A 19,855-nucleotide genomic window follows, 5' to 3' on the forward strand; every position below is an offset into this window, starting at 1 on the left:
GGATATGTGATATATAAGTTACTGTACAGTACAGCAATCAGCATGTGGTGTATAATGTATAGTAACTGTATAACCCTAATAACACAGCAGCAGTTTATAGATACAGGATGGAAATGCAGATCTGCAAAATGGAGAGGATGGGAAACAAGGGCTTACAGAGACTGCGGAGAGCAAGAATGAATTAGCAGGACAGATGTGGGCACATACATGCAGCACTCTCTGTCCGGGGAGAAAGGGGTTACAGCTATGGAGAGATTACCTCCACAGTCCTGTCCCCTGATGTAAGCCCCAGCCTGAAGTGGATCTGCTATGATTAGGAAGGTGAGGGAGACTTCCTGGGTCAGAGTACAGGGCTGTAGACCCCACTATGCAGACCATGCCCCTCCTCCCACCCAGTACAGGGAGCTCTTACACCAAAGCAATGCTCTTACACCAAGTCACAATTTTGAAAAACTGTGAGCTTTTAAACCAAAACGCTCTTAATCCAAGTTACTCTTAAACCAAGGTACTACTGTATATGTGTGTGTGTATGTGTATATATATATATTTATTTGAATCATCCCCCACCTCGAGACTAACAATTGATTCCATACATACATTACCTTTTCAGTCTTTCTCCCAGTTCTGAGCTGCTGCTCTCTGCTAAAGACACAAACTGACTTTTTTTTCCCCTTTTTCTCTCCAATCGCCCCCCCCCCCCCTTTGCAATACAGCTGATATATTCAAATCCCTATCTGCATCTTTGTAGTTTCTTTGTAATGCTGGGATGGTTAATCTGAGGTTAAGTTGCTTATGAACTCACTGTGATTGATCTTTTAGGAATTTCAGAGAGTTGTTACAAAGTTGCAGCTAGGGACTTAACATCAGCCATCTTGGAAGGGGTTGAGAGCAGAGACGCACTAAACAGCTCAGATACAGTTTTCTATGTCTTCAGCAGAAAGCAGCAACTCAGAACTAAGGGAAGGAGACAAAAAAGTAAAGACTTGTATGGAATGAGTTGTTAGTCTCCAAGAGGGGGATGATTCAAAATATTAACATATACTTTACCTAACTGGATAACCCCTTTAAATTATAAAGAAAAATGAACTGAAATTTAGATTTTTTTTTTTTTTTTTTTAATTTTGCAAAAAAAGTGTTTAAACATGTTTTTGTATAAAGCGGAAAAAAAAGGGAAACAGTGACGCATACACAAAAATGCAGTGTGAACCTAGCCTAAATCGCACAAATTTTTTTTTTTGCGCCATTTTGAAGGAGAAGTATACAGATGTATGCTACATAAGGTAACCTATTTAGTTCGCAGACCCGATTCAGTATATTTGTTAGCGGTTAGCTTTAATATTGTGATCTCAAAGCAAGAAAACTGTGTGTGATTGATATGTCCTCGGATATTGATCTATGAATCCCATGACCCAACAAAGCATTTGGTTGATGACAAAAACATCTCCAGTGTCCAGTGCACTTTCTATGGAGGAGTAAGTTACAGAAAATTGATAGTGTGAGAACGACACAATGTTAGCAAGAGGATTTGCATTTGTTAAATGTCAAGGAAGCAGCATGAAAGCTAGAAGAATATAAGGCAGCAGCTGCGATAGAAACTCGATCCCTGTAGATATTCACATTAATGTTTTTATTTTAGATGTACAAAAAAGTTACCTGAGTGGAGTCGGCATGGCTGGTTTATTTTATATAGACAGTTGCATAAATAACCACTGTTCTATGTTACATTACTATTGGAATATACAGCATTAGGCAGAGAAGTCTGTAGGAGGATACTAGGAGTGCTAGTTAATCATTAAAGCGACTCTGTACCCACAATCTGACACCCCCCAAACCTCTTGTACCATCAGATAGCTGCTTTTACTCCAAGATCTGTCCTGGGGTCCGTTCGGCAGGTGATGCAGTTATTGTCCTAAAAAACAACTTTTAAACTTGCAGCCCTGTGCCCTACGGGCGTGGCTTAAAATATCTGTGCCCTAACTTTGCACCACCCCTCCGTCCCTCCTCCCCACCCTCTTCATCATTAGGAATGCCACTGGAACATTTTCTCCATGCTGAACATTGCACAGGTCCTTAATGATCCAGCCCATGTTCAGTATTCACACAGCTGAGGAATAGGAGACAATCTGCCTGAAGCATTCCTAAAGATGAGGAGGGATGGAGAGGGTGTGAGAGCCTGATACATAGACATTCTATGCCAGTTTAAAAGTTGTTTTTTTAGGACAATAACTGCATCACCAGCCGAATGGACCTGAGGACAGATCTTGGATTAAAAGCAGCTATCCGCAGCGGTTTGGGGGGGGACAGATTGTGGGTACAGAGTCGCGGTCATGTATGTAGGGGGTGCTCACTTGGAAATTGTAGCAATCTTGGCAATTCATACAAAAGGAAGAAAAGCAAGGGCACTCACCAATCTTGTGCGTGATTGTGGTTTAGCTTCCATCATGCGGCTGTTACAGACAGCGAGGACTCCAACATCTCGAGTGGGGGTGTTGGCGTCTTCACTGTCTGTAATAGCCGCATGATATAATCTTAACTACACTGAAAATAAAGAATCACGTACAAGATTGGTGAGTGCCCTTGCATTTCTTCCTTTTGTATTATCAGAATAAGTCCCTTAAAGGAGATGTCCATAAAAAAAAAAAAAAGCTGGGGGAGGGGTTTGTGTGTGTGAACGCTCACTCCATAACCCCGCCCTCTATGCCCCTCCCCTCCTTGGGCCTCCCATCAGCGCACTGCTTCCCCTCTGCCCATGCCTCATGTATCTCAGGCTGATGTGTATTAACCGACAGAGGTGGCAGCAGAGAGCACCATATCAGGCTGGGGGGAAAAACCCACTTCCTGCAGGCCATACAGCAGCTGCTAAGTACCTGAAGGGTTGAGATTTTTTTAAAAGAAGTAATTTTCAAATTTGTATAACTTTCTGACACCAGTTGATTTAGATTTTTTTGTTTGTCGGAGTGCCCCTTTAAACGGCTTCCATGGTAGAACTTGTTATACAGACTTTACTTGTTTGCAGTTGCATATCACTTGGGTGTAAGGGAGTCAAGCCAATATTTTACCCAAATACTTTACCTTTCAACCTCGTTATATTGTTCAAGTTTAAACCATGCCTGTGTAATTGCAGGCAACGATCGAAAAATCGTTCGTGCGTCGTTAATTTAGATCTGACCCTTAAATCATCGTTAATCGTTCGCTGTTATTCCGCATTCGGTCACTAATCGTTCAGTGTAATTGCACATCGTTCTTTCTTTTGCTGGGATCAGATGGAATAACAAATTGTAGTAATGATCATTGTAACTATCGTAACTTACGACTATCGTTCTGTGTAGTATGGGGAACGATTTCAGGTTAACGATAAATCTCATTTGCGATAGTTTATCGTTAATCCTTACAAATCGTTTCATCTAACAGGCCCCTAAACTCTGCTGCTGTACCTGCCTATAAGCTTTTGTTTGTCACAATTGCCCGGGTTTCAGATGATCTGTGCGGAGTTTCTATGGTTTTTGCTATTTTAATTGGTTTCATAGAGATTTGTTTTATTTGATCCTGTGTGTGATGGTCTTTATATTGATTTTGTGTCTTTATAAACAGTGTTAGAGAGAAGTTTTTTTACCCATAGGAAAAGTTGATTTGGCTATTCTGTGATAATTTGCTACTAACTAATGTATCTCAGACTGTTGTGTTCCTGCATATATATTCATTATACAAAAATGTAGGTTTTTCAATTATCATGTATGCGTCTTGATGTTGGATCCACATTGGCTTCAGCTCAAAAACTGGATGAAAAGGCAGTGTCGGAAATTCCCTCCCAGGCTATGTTCCCACACAGTATTTTTGCTCAGTATTTTGGTCAGTATTTTTTATGACATGATTTTTAAAACAACCGCCATTGTCTTAAAATAATAGTTATTTGTCATTAAATGACGGCCATCTACTAAATTTCAGCATTGTGTGAGCATAGCCTTTCTGTGTTTTCAATCCACTCCTGGTTTTGGTTGCAAAAATACTGACCAAAATACTGAACAAAAATACTGTGTGGGAACATAGCCTTAAAGGGGAACGCTGACCAAATCCAAGAATTCAGGACCAGTAGGGGTGGTGGGAGGAACATAAATTATACTTACCCCTCCTCATGCCTCCGCAGCGCAGGGTAAAGGGTAATGATACCCTTTGAGTGTTTTGATAACATTTTATAATATTATGTTGAATCGATTTCTGACTATAATAAAGGAAACTTTCACACTGCAGTACATAAGGGGTTATGCAAAAGGACTCAGGACGGCTCTTACCTTTCCTGTGCATCCCTGGGCCCTCCTGCAGCACGGGCCCCATAGCAGCTGCCTGGCTTGCTTCTATGGTAGCTATGCCACTGTTTGAGGGTGTGGGAGGTGGCAAATGTTGTTCCTCCCCCTTACATAAAAGACTGTATATGATTTTTGGAAAATGTATAGTTGTTGCCACTAGAAGGCTGTTGTACCCTGTTTCCCTGAAAATACGACATCCCCTAAAAATAAGACCTAGTAGAGGTTTTGCTGAGTAGCTAAATATAAGGCCTCCCCCGAAAGTAAGACCTAGCAAAGTTTTTGTTTGGAAGCATGCCCGCCGAACACCAGGGCATGCAGCTTTGATACTTTCTAGCCTGCCGCCATTGTCCCCTACCTTCACTGTGTGTTGCAGAGCAGCTGCATGCAGGACATGAAGACTGTCATCTGCCATCAACCCCGATGTTTCCTTCCTCAGCCGTCACTTGTAAATGTGCAGGCAAGCCATCAAGAGGCCTGTCGCTACCACCATCCCTGTTTTCCCCTACCACCAAATATAGTGCTGCACACAGTCTGCCGTTATGCTGTCGCCTGCTGCCATTACAGTACGCTGTCCCTGCTGTGCTGTACGAGTGTGCTGTGATGAGCTCTCCCCAGTGGCCGGAAGCCTCCATACCGTACTCTCTGTCCCTGCTTTCTTATATTCAGGGAAACACGGTAGTTTCTAGCAGAAAGTAGTGTCAGTCTGTGTGGCTGAAGCCACATGTAGCGGTAGGTGAGCCTCCTTAGCTCAGCCGATGGTGAACAGACGCAAAGCCTGCTGGGATTGTTTTGGTGCTAGAAGGAACATACAGTGTGACTGCTCCATGTGTGGTGCCTGTGGGAGTGGCCTATATAGTGATTATAAAGTTATCCTGACACTCCCCTTTAAAAGGAATGGTTGGCACATACGTCCATGATTCTTTATTGTGCCACCAAAGATAAGAGTACAGAATGAATTGAGGGGCTGGGTACATATTCATATCATACACATCGCCCTATCCTAGAGATCAGGTTTTTATTGCTGGAATACCCTTTAAAGGGAATGTGTCGCCTAAGTTTTATTTTACTGATTAGAGTCAGATACTAAAACTCATTCTCTAATTCTAATTCTCATCTGTTTCTGTTTTCTAACTATATATTTTTTTTTTTATTTCACTTTTGCACATTATGAGGGCGGCCATCTTGCCTGAGCTGCTGTTAACAGCATTTTGTGATATTCTTTACAGCAAGACTCATGGACACAGACAACAATAGACAGACTCTGTCACCTTTAGATGAATGAGAGACATTACTGAGCGCGCTCTGTGACCTGTGAAGAGGTCATTCTACAGGGAGCTGCTATTGTCTCCTCTATCTAGTGGTGTCACATGACGCTGCAATGCTGTACAGATCACTTTACAGCAGCCTCCTCTTATCACCACAGACACAACAGGAAGTCTCAGCTTAGTTTTAGCCCCAGTGGTGAGAATGAAAACTGCAAGATCTCAGGATTATTATATAATATAGATAGAAAAATGGAAAATTAGATAAAATGACACCAAAAATACTGTTATGTTTCACATAAAAACATCATTTAAACCAGGGATGGGGAACCTTTGGCTCTCCAGGTGTAGCAAAACAACTACAATTCCCATCATGCCTGGACAGCCAACACTTTAGCTTTGGCTGTCCAGGCATTATGGTAATTAAACACACAAAGTCAGATAGGTCGGCACTTCCAAAACCGCATGGCAAACGGGCTCCGCTGGGAGTAGAAAATGGAGGTGCAGGCTCTGCAGGAAAAGACTTGTAGTGGAACAATATAATGTAGAATAAGATAAAGCCGCACTCACCATCTCACATTTTCCAATCTTTATTCCATGGTTGAAAACAGCAGACACAGTGAGGACAAAACATTGGGCAGGTATGGTTACAGCCTGTTTCACGCTCTTGTGCTTCTACGGACCACAGACAGGGTGGTCTGTAGAAGCGCAAGAGCGTGAAACAGGCTGTAACCCTACCTTCCTGGCGTCTTCCGATGTTTTGTCCTCACTGTGTCTGGTGCTGTTTGTAACCGTGGAATAAAGATTTGAAAATGTCGGATGGTGAGTGAGGTTTTATTCTTATTCTACATTATATTATGGGAATTATAGTTTTGCAACAGCTGGAGGGCCAAAGGTTCCCCATCCCTGATTTGAACTATGTCATTTTCTGATGACCCATTCCCTTTAAGCCTGGGCTTGTCCATCAATACGTGTGAATAAGGTGGAGACTGAAGTAACATGTTCATTATGAAGGGTTTGTGAATTATAAGAAAGAGCAGGTGGGCAGGAGGTCAGAGTAATTGATGGGGAGCCTCTTTAGATGTTGCTTAGTGGGTCTCTTAGTGTGTTTGGAGGACCTATAAGTGATATTGCCTAGGAAGACCCAGAGAACAAGATCGCAAAAGAGTGTTTTTGGGAACAACTTGAAATTGTTGATACAGATCAATAGTCGTCAGTTATCATCGTTACTATGATCATTACTAAGATAGATTACTCCTTCTGATCCCAACAATAGAAGGAACGATGTGTACATACATGGAAGATTAGAGAATATTTAGCGAATGATAAGTGAACAACTAACAATGATTTTATGGTCAATTTAAGAGATGCGATCAATGACACACAAACGATTTTTCAATCATTGCCTGCATACACGCGGAAAGATTATCGCTTAAATTCTAACGATATACCAATTTTTTTGGCGGGATAATTGTCCCATGTTATAGTGCTCCTAGGTCCCTATTACATGTCATTCATTCAAATCATGCGAATTTAAGCGATAATCTTTCGTTGTGTATGCAGCAACGATCAAGGGACTGACAAAAATTTGTACGTATGTTGTTGATCACATCTTTTGAGGTGACCATAAAATCATTGTTAATTGTTCGCAAGTCTTTTGGTGTATGTACACATTGGGGGAGATTTATCAAACATGGTGTAAAGTGAAACTGGCCCAGTTGCCCCTAGCAACCAATCAGATTCCACTTTTCATTACTCACAGGCTCTTTGGAAAATGAAAGGTGGGATCTGATTGGTTGCCGGGGGCAACTGAGCCAGTCTCACTTTACACCATGTTTGATAAATCTCCCGCATTGTTCGTAATTACATATGTTCCTAGACTAAAGTATACAATGTGTTCATACACTGAAAGACTTACAATTGATTGACATTGATTTTATGGTCAATTTTTGTCAGTCCCTATATCGTGGCTGCATACGCCACGCCGTAAGATTATTGCTTAAATTTGAATGATTTACCGATTTTTCGAACCATAATCTTTCCGTGTAATGGGGACGGTTACATGGGACGATTGTCGTGCAAAAAAAGTTATATCATTCGAATTTAAGCGATAATCTTTCCGTGTGTATACAGGCAATGATCGAAAAATCGCTAGTGTGTCGTTGACCACATCTTATAAGCAGACCATAAAATTATTTTTAATTCTTCGCAAGTCTTCGTGATTATGAAAGTTCATATACTAAAGTTATGAACGTTTCTAAATACAATAGTAATTGCGTTCATAACCAACAACTATTCCATGTTTGGTGGAAACGAAAAAACGTGGTCTAATAAGACCCTTGGTTCTGTAAAATCTGCTTGGCGCTCTCAAAAGCATTATTTTTGAGGGGGGGGCTGGGAAACTTGGGTTATAAAAGGCTTTACTAGGAGGGATTGTAGAAGGCACCAATGTGAGGAGGAATGTATCTCCAGTATATGGGATGAGATTGGCTCCCCAATGGCCTGTAGCATGGCCGAGAGTGTTCAGTCCTGCAATATGTTGGGCTGAATGGAACCATGACTAAATGGATGTTTTTGGGTTTCTATAGAGTCCATAATGTGCAGTCTCCGAGGGTTTTCCTTCTGACATATGGCAGTATAGTGTTGCACACATGCATATAACAATCACTGCAAATTCTGTCTCTCAGCCCAGTGGGATACAGCTATGGATATTACACAGTCATGGCCAAAAGTTTTGAGAATGACACAAATCTTATATTTTCACATGATCTGCTGCCCTCTGGTTTTTATGTGTGTTTGTCAGATGTTTTTATCACATACAGAAATATAATTGCAATCATATTATGAGTAACAAAAGCTTATACTGACAGTTAGAATAAGTTACTGCAGCAAGGCAATATTTGCAGTGTTGACCCTTCTTCTTCAGGACCTCTGCAATTCTCCCCGGCTGCTCTCAATCAACTTCTGGACCAAATCCTGACTGATAGCCGTCCATTCTTGCATTTTGTCAGAATTTGTTGGTTTTTGTTTTTCCACCCGTCTCTTGATGATTGACCACAAGTTATCAACGGGATTAAGATATGGGGAGTTTCCAGGCCATGGATCCAAAATCTCTGTTTTGTTCCCTGAGTCATTTAGTTATCACCTTTGCTTTATGGCGAGGTGCTCCATCATGCTGGAAAAGGCATTGTTGGTGGCCAAACTGCTCTTGGACGGTTGGGAGAAGTTGCTCTTGGAGGACATTCTGGTTCTTTATTCATGGCTGTGTTTTTAGGCAAGACTGTGAGAGAGCCGATTCCCTGGGCTGAGAAGCAACCCCACACATGAATGGTTTCAGGATGAGAGAAGACTGGTGGTAGCGCTCACCTCGTCTTCTCCGAATAAGCTGTTTTCCAGATGTCTCAAACAATCGGAAAGGGGATTCATCAGAGAAAATGACTTTCCCCCAGTCCTCAGCAGTCCACTCCCTGGACCTTTTGCAGAATATCAGTCTGTCCCTGATGTTTTTTCTGTAGAGAAGTGGCTTCTTTTCTTCCCTCCTTGAGACCAGGCCTTGCTCCAAGAGTCTCCGCAGTCTCACAGTGCACAGTGCAGATGCCCTTACACCTGCCTGCTGCCATTCCTGAGCAAGCTCTGCACTGCTGGTAGCACCATCCTGCAGCTGAAACACTTTTAAGAGACGTCCTGGCGCTTGCTGGTCTTTCTTGGGCGCCCTGGAGCCTTTTTGGCAACAATGGAACCTCTCTCCATGAAGTTCTTGATGATGCGATAGATTGATGACTGAGGTGCAATCTTTCTAGCTGCGATACTCTTCCCTGTTCGGCCATTTTTGTGCAGTGCAATGATGACTGTACGTGTTTCTTTAGAGATAACCATGGTTAACAGAAGAGAGACAATGATGCCAAGCACCAGCCTCCTTTTAAAGTGTCTAGTGGTGTCATTCTTACTGAATTATGACAGATTGATCTCCAGCCCTATCCTCATCAACACCCACACCTGTGTTAATGGAGCAATCACTGAAACAATGTTAGGTGGTCCTTTTAAGGCCGGGCTGCAATGATGTTGAAATGTGTTTTGGGGGATAAAGTTCATTTTCTAGGCAAATATTGACTTTGCAAGTAATTGCTGTTAAGCTGATCACTCCTTATAACATCCTGGAGTATATGCAAATTGCCATTTTAAAAACTGAAGCAGTAGACTTTACTATTTACTATTTAATATTTGTATCATTCCCAAAACTTTTGGCCATGACTGTACACGCCCATGCACTTTAATAACTCTACATGGTTGTACGTTAGTGGTGTTTTTTTTGAGCACCAGTTATTGATGTCTGAGCCGCGGATAACGGTTACATTATGTAAGTGCTAACCTTTCATTGTTCTGGTCAGCTTCACAACATTCTGTGCCGTTGAGCTAAAAATTCTCCTCTCTCAAGGGCATGCCAAGTTCAAGGTAATTTATAAGCTGCATGCAACAAGTTGCTACAAACAAACATAGTATATATAAAAAAAAGACTAAATCTGCCGGCTGCCGCCATGTGTAACCTCTGTAAGGATCATTTTATGGACACTGTTCTGATAGAACCATGCAAGCGGAGGAAAACATGGTCAAGGCCAGTGAGTGAAAAGATAGCCTAGTGTATATGTTCTAGTGCACTGACTCATCTCTGCTACAACCACAGCGCAGTCAGGGTCAGACAAGTAACAGTCAGTGTTTTCCTTCACATATTACATTAAACAAGATAAGTCATGCTCGGAAACAGATTTATTTTTTTTTGTTATATGATTTGTGCGAAGGAGGGGTAGTCTATTAAACTAAACTGGGAAAATAATAGTAAAAAAAGGGAAAAAAATCAATGTTAAACTGATCCAGTTGTGAGACACAGATGTGACATAGCAATGCCGATTAAATACATCAGCCCTTGGTTTGCTGCCAGCGACGACGACGTGTGGATTCACTTCGACCAGAATGACTCTAGGTTAGAAAGAGAGAGGATCAGGAGGAAGGAGGACGGATTTTTTTTTTTTTTTTTTGTGCTCTGATTCGTTCCTCCTCCTTTCTGAAGCTTGCTGAATACCTGTGCAGTGCCGAGCTCCAGCATGAGTGCTGATCAGACTAACATCAGGTTGTGTTCTGTTCTCAGGTGTCTATCCATGTGCTGACTCCAACCTGGCAGGTAGACGGTCAACAGCCATGCCACCTTCTCGCTGCCAATAGTGACGACCATGCCCCTCCACAGCAAAACCTCTGGAATAACCTTGTTGCATCAGATTCAAGCCTCCGAATTGGAAACCATAAGCAGACCACCGCTGAAGTTACCGCTAGAGAGACCCCTGGGTGAGATGTATGTGGAGAGCAATAGGACGGGGATTTTTAACTACCCGGAGGGCACGTCTTATGACTTTACGGCTGCCACTGCACCGGTTTACAGTTCTGCCGGCTTGAGCTATGCAGCTAGTTCGGAAACCTTTGGGACGAGCAGCCTGGCCGGGCTTCATTCCTTGAACAATGTGCCACCGAGTCCTGTCGTTTTTCTGCAAACGACCCCACAGATCTCACCATTTATCCACCACCATGGCCAACAGGTACCGTACTACCTGGAGAGTGAACAGAACTCTTTTGGAGTGAGAGAAGCGGCACCACCAACATACTACAGGTAAGTACAAAAATAATAAAATAAATTCTTTCTATAAATTCTATCATTTCTATGTTTCGGTGCAGGAAAACACCTACCTTCATTGTGCCTGTATAAAATATACCATTAAGGTAGGGGACATTGGCCCTCCAGCTGTTGCAAAACTACAACTCCCATCATGCCTGGACAGCCAAAGCTTTAGCTTTGGCTGTCCAGGCATGATGGGAGCTGTAGTTTTGCAACAGTTGGAAACCCAATGTTCCCTACCCCCTGCATTGAGGCCATACTGATAAATAAACCTCACTTTATACAATATATCCTATTTAAAATAACCTAGAAAAACATGAACTCTTCCTGGCCGAGCTGCTAACCTGACTTTTATGTGATTTTAGAAGTTTTTTGAAAAGTTTTTGAAAGTCGGATAGAAGCTTTCCTTTATATGATCACGACAAATAAGTAACTAAATAATATTCTATTTCCTACCGAACATCCATTATTGTGTACGGTAGATGGAGAGATAGTCGGAGAGCAGGCGGCTCATACAGAACGGTGCATTTAAGGTAAATGATTTGTTACTAATGCATAAAACATTACAGTTCTCTTCTCTGCCGGAGACGTAATGTACAAAGAAGAGTAAGAAAAGGCGAGAACAGAAGGGAATACAGTGTCAGCTATCCATGGTAACTCTGTTATATATATATATATATATATATATATATATATATATATTGTGATGGTGAACCAGACCTGTCAATATACACTACGTTATATACAGTAGAGGCGCCATACCATATTATATCACAGGTCGGTGTGTCATAGAGGACGAGGAGGTAGGTTCTCTATAGAATGACCCATCCCTATGTCTGGAGCTCTCCCCAATTATGGAGATTATTGGAAGACTTCTTGAGAACGTTAATGGCAATTTAATTGGCAAAATAATTTCACTTCAAGGCAAAGCAGGCGAGTAACGGGAGACTAAAGTATCTCGTATTCCATTTTATTTCTAGAAATGAGTTTGTTTGGTTTTTTGTTTTTAAAGATTTTTTTTTTTTCCTATCCTTGATTTTCTTCTTCTGGACCATTAGAGGTAGAAAAAATAGTTTTCCACCATTCATTTGTTTAGCAATTTTGCAATTTATGAAAACCCGAAATTACTTCCAATTTAAGGGGCGACATTTCTGTTTCAGGTCTTCTTGTGTTAAATGACATTTAATTCGAGGACATCAAGGAGGAGGGTGTGTGTGTGTGTGTGTGTGTGTGTGTGTGTGTGTGTGTGTGTATGTATGTGTGTATGTGTATATATATATATATATATATATATATATATAATGTGTACGTATATAGTATTTATATGTATTTATAGGCTACATTGAACCCAAATATCTTTGTATGTGTATATATATATATATATATATATATATATATATATATATATATATAATTATATGCAATGATAACTTGTTAAGTGATCTAGGAATACACATGGCTTTCTGACACATTTTGTAGTAGTGCACAGGATGTGTAAACTTACCAGATGGCATCAGGTCATTGTGACAAAGTGAGCTTTGTTTTTCATGCTGGCATTAACCCCTGAATGCCAGTATACAGTCCTGTGGACAATTGTCCAGTTATTTGTATTATTATCATCTTGTTATGCTCATGTATTATCAGTATTATGTAATAATAATAATAATAATAATAATAATAATGAAATAATAATGAAATAATAGTAATATAATAATAATAATAATGAAAATAATAGTAATGAAATAATAATAAATATTATAATGAAATAATAAAAATAATAATGAAATAATAATAAAAATAATACTAATAAATGTAATAATAATAATAATAATAATGCATATTAATAATATTTTAGTATTTATTTTATTATTAGCAGCAATATAAGTAATAATAAAAGTAGAGACAGTAAAACAAGTTATGGAATAAACAGTATTGAGGGGTCATATATAACTTTAAATAATTTTCCAATTGCAATTAATTTAATCATCAAGAAATATTTGAGTCTTTTGTAGAATGGATGTGGTTGCCATGTGGTTCAGCTGAACATGGATGCCAGATGCTTAAAAGATTTTTCACAATAGTGACAGCAAACACATGATGTTACTTATACCCCCCACTAAGTGCACACACACATGTACAGCGCACACACACCTACAGTACACATACAGACACACACACACACATGTACAGCGCACACACACCTACAGTACACATACAGACACACACACACACATGTACAGCGCACACACACCTACAGTACACATACAGACACACACACACACATGTACAGCGCACACACACCTACAGTACACATACAGACACACACACACACATGTACAGCACACATACACACACACATGCACAACGCAAGCACACACACGTACAGCGCGCACACACACGTACATGTACAGTGCACACACACATGTACAGCGCACACACACCTACAGTACACATACAGACACACACACATGTACAGCACACATACACACACACATGCACAACGCAAGCACACACACGTACATCGCGCACACACACGTACATGTACAGCACACACACACACGTACAGCGCACACACATGTACAGCGCACACACATGTACAGCACACATACACACACACACATGCACAACGCAAGCACACAGACGTACAGTGCACACACATGTACAGCACACACACACATACATCTTCAGGCTATTACACGGTATTCCACAGGGTTTTGTTTGCTGCATAGAAATAGAGTATAGAGTACAGCCCAATACATTTATCATCAGACAGTAGAGCATGATCTTATAGGGAAACAAGGTAATACAGTCCTGGGGGGACACGACGCGTAGCAGATTGTGGCAGCTGAGAGGCCGGTTGTCCATAGTCGAGCACCCGTCTGTATAGGGCTCGGCTCACACTCAGTATTCTGCTAAGTATCCATTATAATGACAAAGCGCCATGTGTGACCACAGCCCGAGTCTATGTAATAAGTGGGAAACCAGTCCTACTTCTATTAGTAGATGTCTTTATTAAGGAGGATAATATTTTCATTGAATTTCTACAAAAACTGAACGATAACCGAGTATCCTCTATTACAGCTTGGAATAGTGAGAATATTATTTTTCTTTGGTCGCAATATAAATACAAAGCTTCTCTGAGATTTCTGAGGTGTAAGTGCTTTAAAGGGGTGGTTCACCATTTTTCTTTCAAATCAACTGGTGCCAGAAAGTGGGTCAGAGGTTTGTCTTTTACTTCTATTAAAAATATCAAGTCTTCCATTACTTAACAGCTGCTGTATGACCTGCAGGAAGTGGTGTATTCTTTCCAATCTGAAAAGCAGGAGAGGTTTTCTATGGGGATTTGCTGCTGCTCTGGACAGTTCCTGACATGGACAGAGGTGGCAGCAGGGAGCACTGTGTCAGACTGGAAAGAATACACCACTTCCTGCAGGACATACAGCAGCTAATAAGTGTAGGAAGAATGGGGATTTTTTTTTTTTTTTTAATAGAAGTAAATTACAAATCTCTGGCACCAGCTGATTTGAAAGAAAACTTTATTTGGTGAACTACCTCTTTAACGAACAGCACATACTTTTAGTGTCTTAAAGAAACAGTACAACCAAAATCAATAGTTATTTGCCTAGGGGCCTAAAAGGAGTAGTGCAATGCGCAGTGAATCTTCTTACTCCTTGCACTAAACAGGACCCAGTGTAGTTTTATCTGGAGTATTCCTTTAAACGTGCACCATCGTAATATTGCAGAATTCTGTTTGAAAATTGTGCAGAACCTTTCATGTGTCCTGCAAGAGGAATAAAATAAAAGGGGCGTCCGTCTCCAAAACTGTATATACAGAGTACAGAGTATCTTGTATACCAGGCTGCAATTCTGCTTCCTCTGGCAATAAAATGATGGATCATGTGACTTAATGCCAACTTGCTGGGTCTGACCAGATCACTTCTGATGGGATTCTTTTCTGCCTCGGAGGTTATGTATGAGTAATAAAATTAGAACCTGGAGCAGCTGGAGTCGATCCGAACCGGAACATTCGGTATTTGATTAGCAGGGGCTGCTGAACTTGGATAAAGCCCTAAGGTTGTCTGGAAAACATGGACACAGCCAATGACTATATCCATAATTTCCACATAGCCTTAGGGCTTTATCCAACTTCAGCAGCCACCGCTAATCAAATGCCGAACGATCGGGTTCGGATGGACTCCAGCTGCTCCAGGTTCTCTCATCTCTAGTTATAATGTATACAACCTTAGGGTGCGTTCACACCTACAGGATCTGCAGCAGATTTGATGCTGTGTTCAGTTATTTAAATGAAATCTGCTGCAGATCCTGTAGGTGTGAACGCACCATTAATAATATATTTTATCATTTCTTGACTCTCTTGAACGCTCAGACTATAATTTTAAAGGTAAATTAGGGTTCAGGCAAATGGTTTCTATCTGTCCCTATTTATTAGTATGCAAGGTTTGTAAGTGTTCTATATAATAAGTATTACCGGAGCAGGTCCAGGTGGTTGCCTAGCAGCAAACGGCTCGGACGTGGAACCTTGTAAATATTTCCCCAGTGGACACCAGAGTAGCCGCTATACAGTAGACAGGTGAAGGACTTATTACATGCCGCCGCCGCCACCACTTTTGACCCAGTGGTAAAAAGATGGATTGAGGAGTAAATGGTATTCATATGTTTTTGTATTTTTTTTTCTCTTTTATGCCCCTTTAACCCTTTTCTATAATTTCGGTCCACAACTGCAAGTAGTATTGACGACTGGCCGGAGCCCAAAAAGTCCACCCGCACGTCATTATATGATCCTGATTTGCGGTCAAGGCTCCTGCCCTCCTGTTGGCCTCACGGTCTACGATTGGGGGTGGCCCATGGATGATGCGCCATGACGCGTCCATCCATTACAGATCTGTGGTTTTGCTGAATCTCTACGGACGTGTGCAGTAGGGCCGGCGTTTAAGTTTGATTAAAGGAGAAAACCATGTTGGCGCACTCAGAGCTGATATAAATTCTCCGGTCTATACTATACAGACGGCAGGTTGTGACTGCTATGTTTGGATGCACAGTAGGGATTAATGTGCCGCCATCTTCAAGTAGAATACAAATTTTAATTTTGGTTGAGAACATAGAACATACAGTATTTGCTGTGTAATTTTTAAGTCCTTGACAATACAGTATGAAGAGGTATCTAGAAAAATCTTAGATAAATCTGTAAGCTTACTGGTCCCTATTATATTATTCTCCTTCACTCTTCTGCCCACCATAACGCTGCAGTTTGGCTGTTTAGAGGGAAGGTATCACCTAGATTTTTATATATATATATATATATATATATATATATATATATATATATATATCATAAAAATCAAAGTCTGTCTGTCTGTCCTGTCTGTCTGTCCTGTCTGTCTGTCCTGTCTGTCTGTCCTGTCTGTCTGTCCTGTCTGTCTGTCCTTCTGTCTGTCCTTCTGTCTGTCTGTCCTCTATAGACTTCCAAACGCCTGAACCGTTTGACCCCAAATTTGGCCCACAGATACATTGGGTGCCCGGGAAGGTTATTGCGAAGGTCCCGTCCCCGCCAGATGTACAGGAGGGGAGGGGGAGGGGAAAGAGAGGCGCCCCATAAAGATGAATGGGAAAATCTCCTCACTGCAAACACAGGTGATATAATTAGCTGCAGCAGACACGGCAGTTGGAGCCTTAGCAGTAATCCTATTGGTTGCTTTCATTTTCACAGGGAGCAATGGTTGCTAGGGAAGCTGCCTCACAACATCCACAGTAATAACTGGTAGACCCCCTACTCCATCTATACAGTACATGTATATACAGGACCCCCTACTCCATCTATACAGTACATGTATACAGGACCCCCTACTCCATCTATACAGTACATGTATATACAGGACTCCCTACTCCATCTATACAGTACATGTATATACAGGACCCCCTACTCCATCTATACAGTACATGTATACAGGACCCCCTACTCCATCTATACAGTACATGTATATACAGGACCCCCTACTCCATCTATACACTATATGTATATACAGGACCCCCTACTCCATCTATACAGTACATGTATATACAGGACCCCCTACTCCATCTATACAGTACATGTATACAGGACCCCCTACTCCATCTATACAGTACATGTATATACAGGACTCCCTACTCCATCTATACAGTACATGTATATACAGGACCCCCTACTCCATCTATACAGTACATGTATATACAGGACCCCCTACTCCATCTATACAGTACATGTATATACAGGACCCCCTACTCCATCTATACAGTACATGTATACAGGGCCCCCTACTCCATCTATACAGTACATGTATATACAGGGCCCCCTACTCCATCTATACAGTACATATATATACAGGACCCCCTACTCCATCTATACAGTACATGTATATACAGGGCCCCCTACTCCATCTATACAGTACATGTATATACAGGACCCTCTACTCCAACTATACATTACATGTATATACAGGACCCCCTACTCCATCTATACAGTACATGTATATACAGAACCCCCTACTCCATCTATACAGTACATGTATATACAGGACCCCCTACTCCATCTATACAGTACATGTATATACAGGACCCCCTACTCCATCTATACAGTACATGTATATACAGGACCCCCTACTCCATCTATACAGTACATATATATACAGGGACCCCTACTCCACCTATACAGTATATGTATATACAGGGCCCCCTACTCCATCTATACAGTACATGTATATACAGGACCCCCTACTCCAACTACACATTACATGTATATACAGGACCCCCTACTCCAACTACACATTACATGTATATACAGGACCCCCTACTCCATCCATACAGTACATGTATATACAGGGCACAACAGGTATACCAAACTGTGACTGGGTAACACTGCCAGACCAGACCTGACCAATACCGCCATACTGTGCTGGATAACACTGTCATACCAGACCTGACCAATACCGCCATACTATGACTGGATAACACTGCCAGACCTGACCAATACTGCCATACTGTGACTAGATAACGCCTCCATACCAGACCTGACCAATACCGCCATACTGTGACTGGATAACACCTCCATACGGGTAAATACAACCCTGCAGGTATACAGGACACTACAGGTATACAGGACCCCAAAACTATACACTACAAGTGCACGGGACCTCCACAAAACTATATACTACAGGTATACAGGACCCCAAACTTTACACTACAGGTATACAGGACCCCAAAACTATATACTACAGGTATACAGGACCTCCACCAACTATATACTTCAGGTATACAGGACCTCCACCAACTATATACTACAGGTATACAGGACCCCAAACTATACACTACAGGTATACAGGACCCCAAACTATACACTACAGGTATACAGGAACTCCACCAACTATATACTACAGGTATATAGGACCCCAAACTATACACTACAGGTATACAGGACCTCAAAACCATACACTACAGGTATGCAGGACCTACACCAACTCTATAATACAGGTATACAGCACCTTCACCAAATCTATACTATAGTTAAACAGGACCCTCAAACTATTTACTACAGGTATACAGGACCCCCGAACTATATACTTCAGGTATACATGACCTCCACCAATTATACACTACAGGTATCCAGGACCCTCAAACTATAAACTACAGGTATACAAGACCTCCACCAACTATACATTACAGGTATACAGCACCAACTATATACTACAGGTATACAGGACCCCCGAACTATACAGTACAGGTATACAGGACCTTCACCAACTGTACACTGCAGGTATACAGAACCTCACTCAACTATACACTATAGGTATACAGCCCCCCCAACTATGCACTACAGATATGCGAGACTCCTAAAAACTATACATTGTGGGTATACAGAACCTTAGAACAAATCTAATTAACACACTGACACTTTATACCCGGGCAGCGCCGGGTACATTTTCTAGTATATATATAAAATTAGAGCTGCATACTGAAATACGTTCTTTTTTTTCTAACCTTTTTTTTTTTTTGTCCACATTATGATGTGGCAGCCATCTTGTTTGAGCAGTTTTAACAGGATTTAGAGAGAGTCTTTACAGCAAGCCCCATAGGCATCCAGTAGACAGGAATAGACAGGACCTGTTACATGGAATGAATGGGAAATGTTATTGGGCATAATTTGTGACCTTTGACAGGATCACTTCACAGGGAGGGAAAGGCTGAGCTGTGAGCTTCATTTACTGTCTTATCTTTCTATAGGTGTTACAGTTTACTAAAATGGTGTCCTTATCATCACAGACAGAACAGAAAGTCTTAGCTTCTTTTAGGCTTAGTGGTGAGAATGGAAACTGCAAGATTTTAGGGTTGTTTTACAATATAAATAGTATATTGAACAATTAAAAAATTGTTTTGTAAATATGTTTAATATAAAAACTTGAGTTAACTAATAGGTGACATATCCCCTTTAAGCTTCTGTATTTGGCAAATACAAAGGTAACATTTTTTCATTAGACAGAATGAAGCAGGGTAGAAACACAAACGGTGGGTGCCGGGCAGCAGCATTGCCGGATCAGTTGGGTTTTCCCTTTAATTTAGAACTTTGGGTCTCAATG

General features: G+C 41.2%; 1 protein-coding gene across 2 annotated transcripts in view; it reads left to right on the forward strand.

Annotated features, from left to right (window-relative positions):
• ESR1 (estrogen receptor 1) overlaps positions 1-19,855 on the forward strand; it is a 129,969-nt gene that overhangs the window by 16,526 nt on the left and 93,588 nt on the right. The window contains exons 1-2 of one of the 2 annotated variants that reach the window (XM_069954798.1): positions 10,379-10,544; positions 10,710-11,222. In XM_069954798.1, coding sequence (XP_069810899.1) covers positions 10,792-11,222 — 431 coding nt within the window. In that variant the 5' untranslated portion in view covers positions 10,379-10,544; positions 10,710-10,791. Of the gene's footprint in view, positions 1-10,378; positions 10,545-10,709; positions 11,223-19,855 lie in introns of those variants that run through there. The other variant, XM_069954797.1, reaches the window with a different exon arrangement.

Source organism: Dendropsophus ebraccatus, chromosome 15 (genome assembly GCF_027789765.1).
Source record: "Dendropsophus ebraccatus isolate aDenEbr1 chromosome 15, aDenEbr1.pat, whole genome shotgun sequence".
Taxonomy (NCBI): Eukaryota; Metazoa; Chordata; class Amphibia; order Anura; family Hylidae; genus Dendropsophus; species Dendropsophus ebraccatus.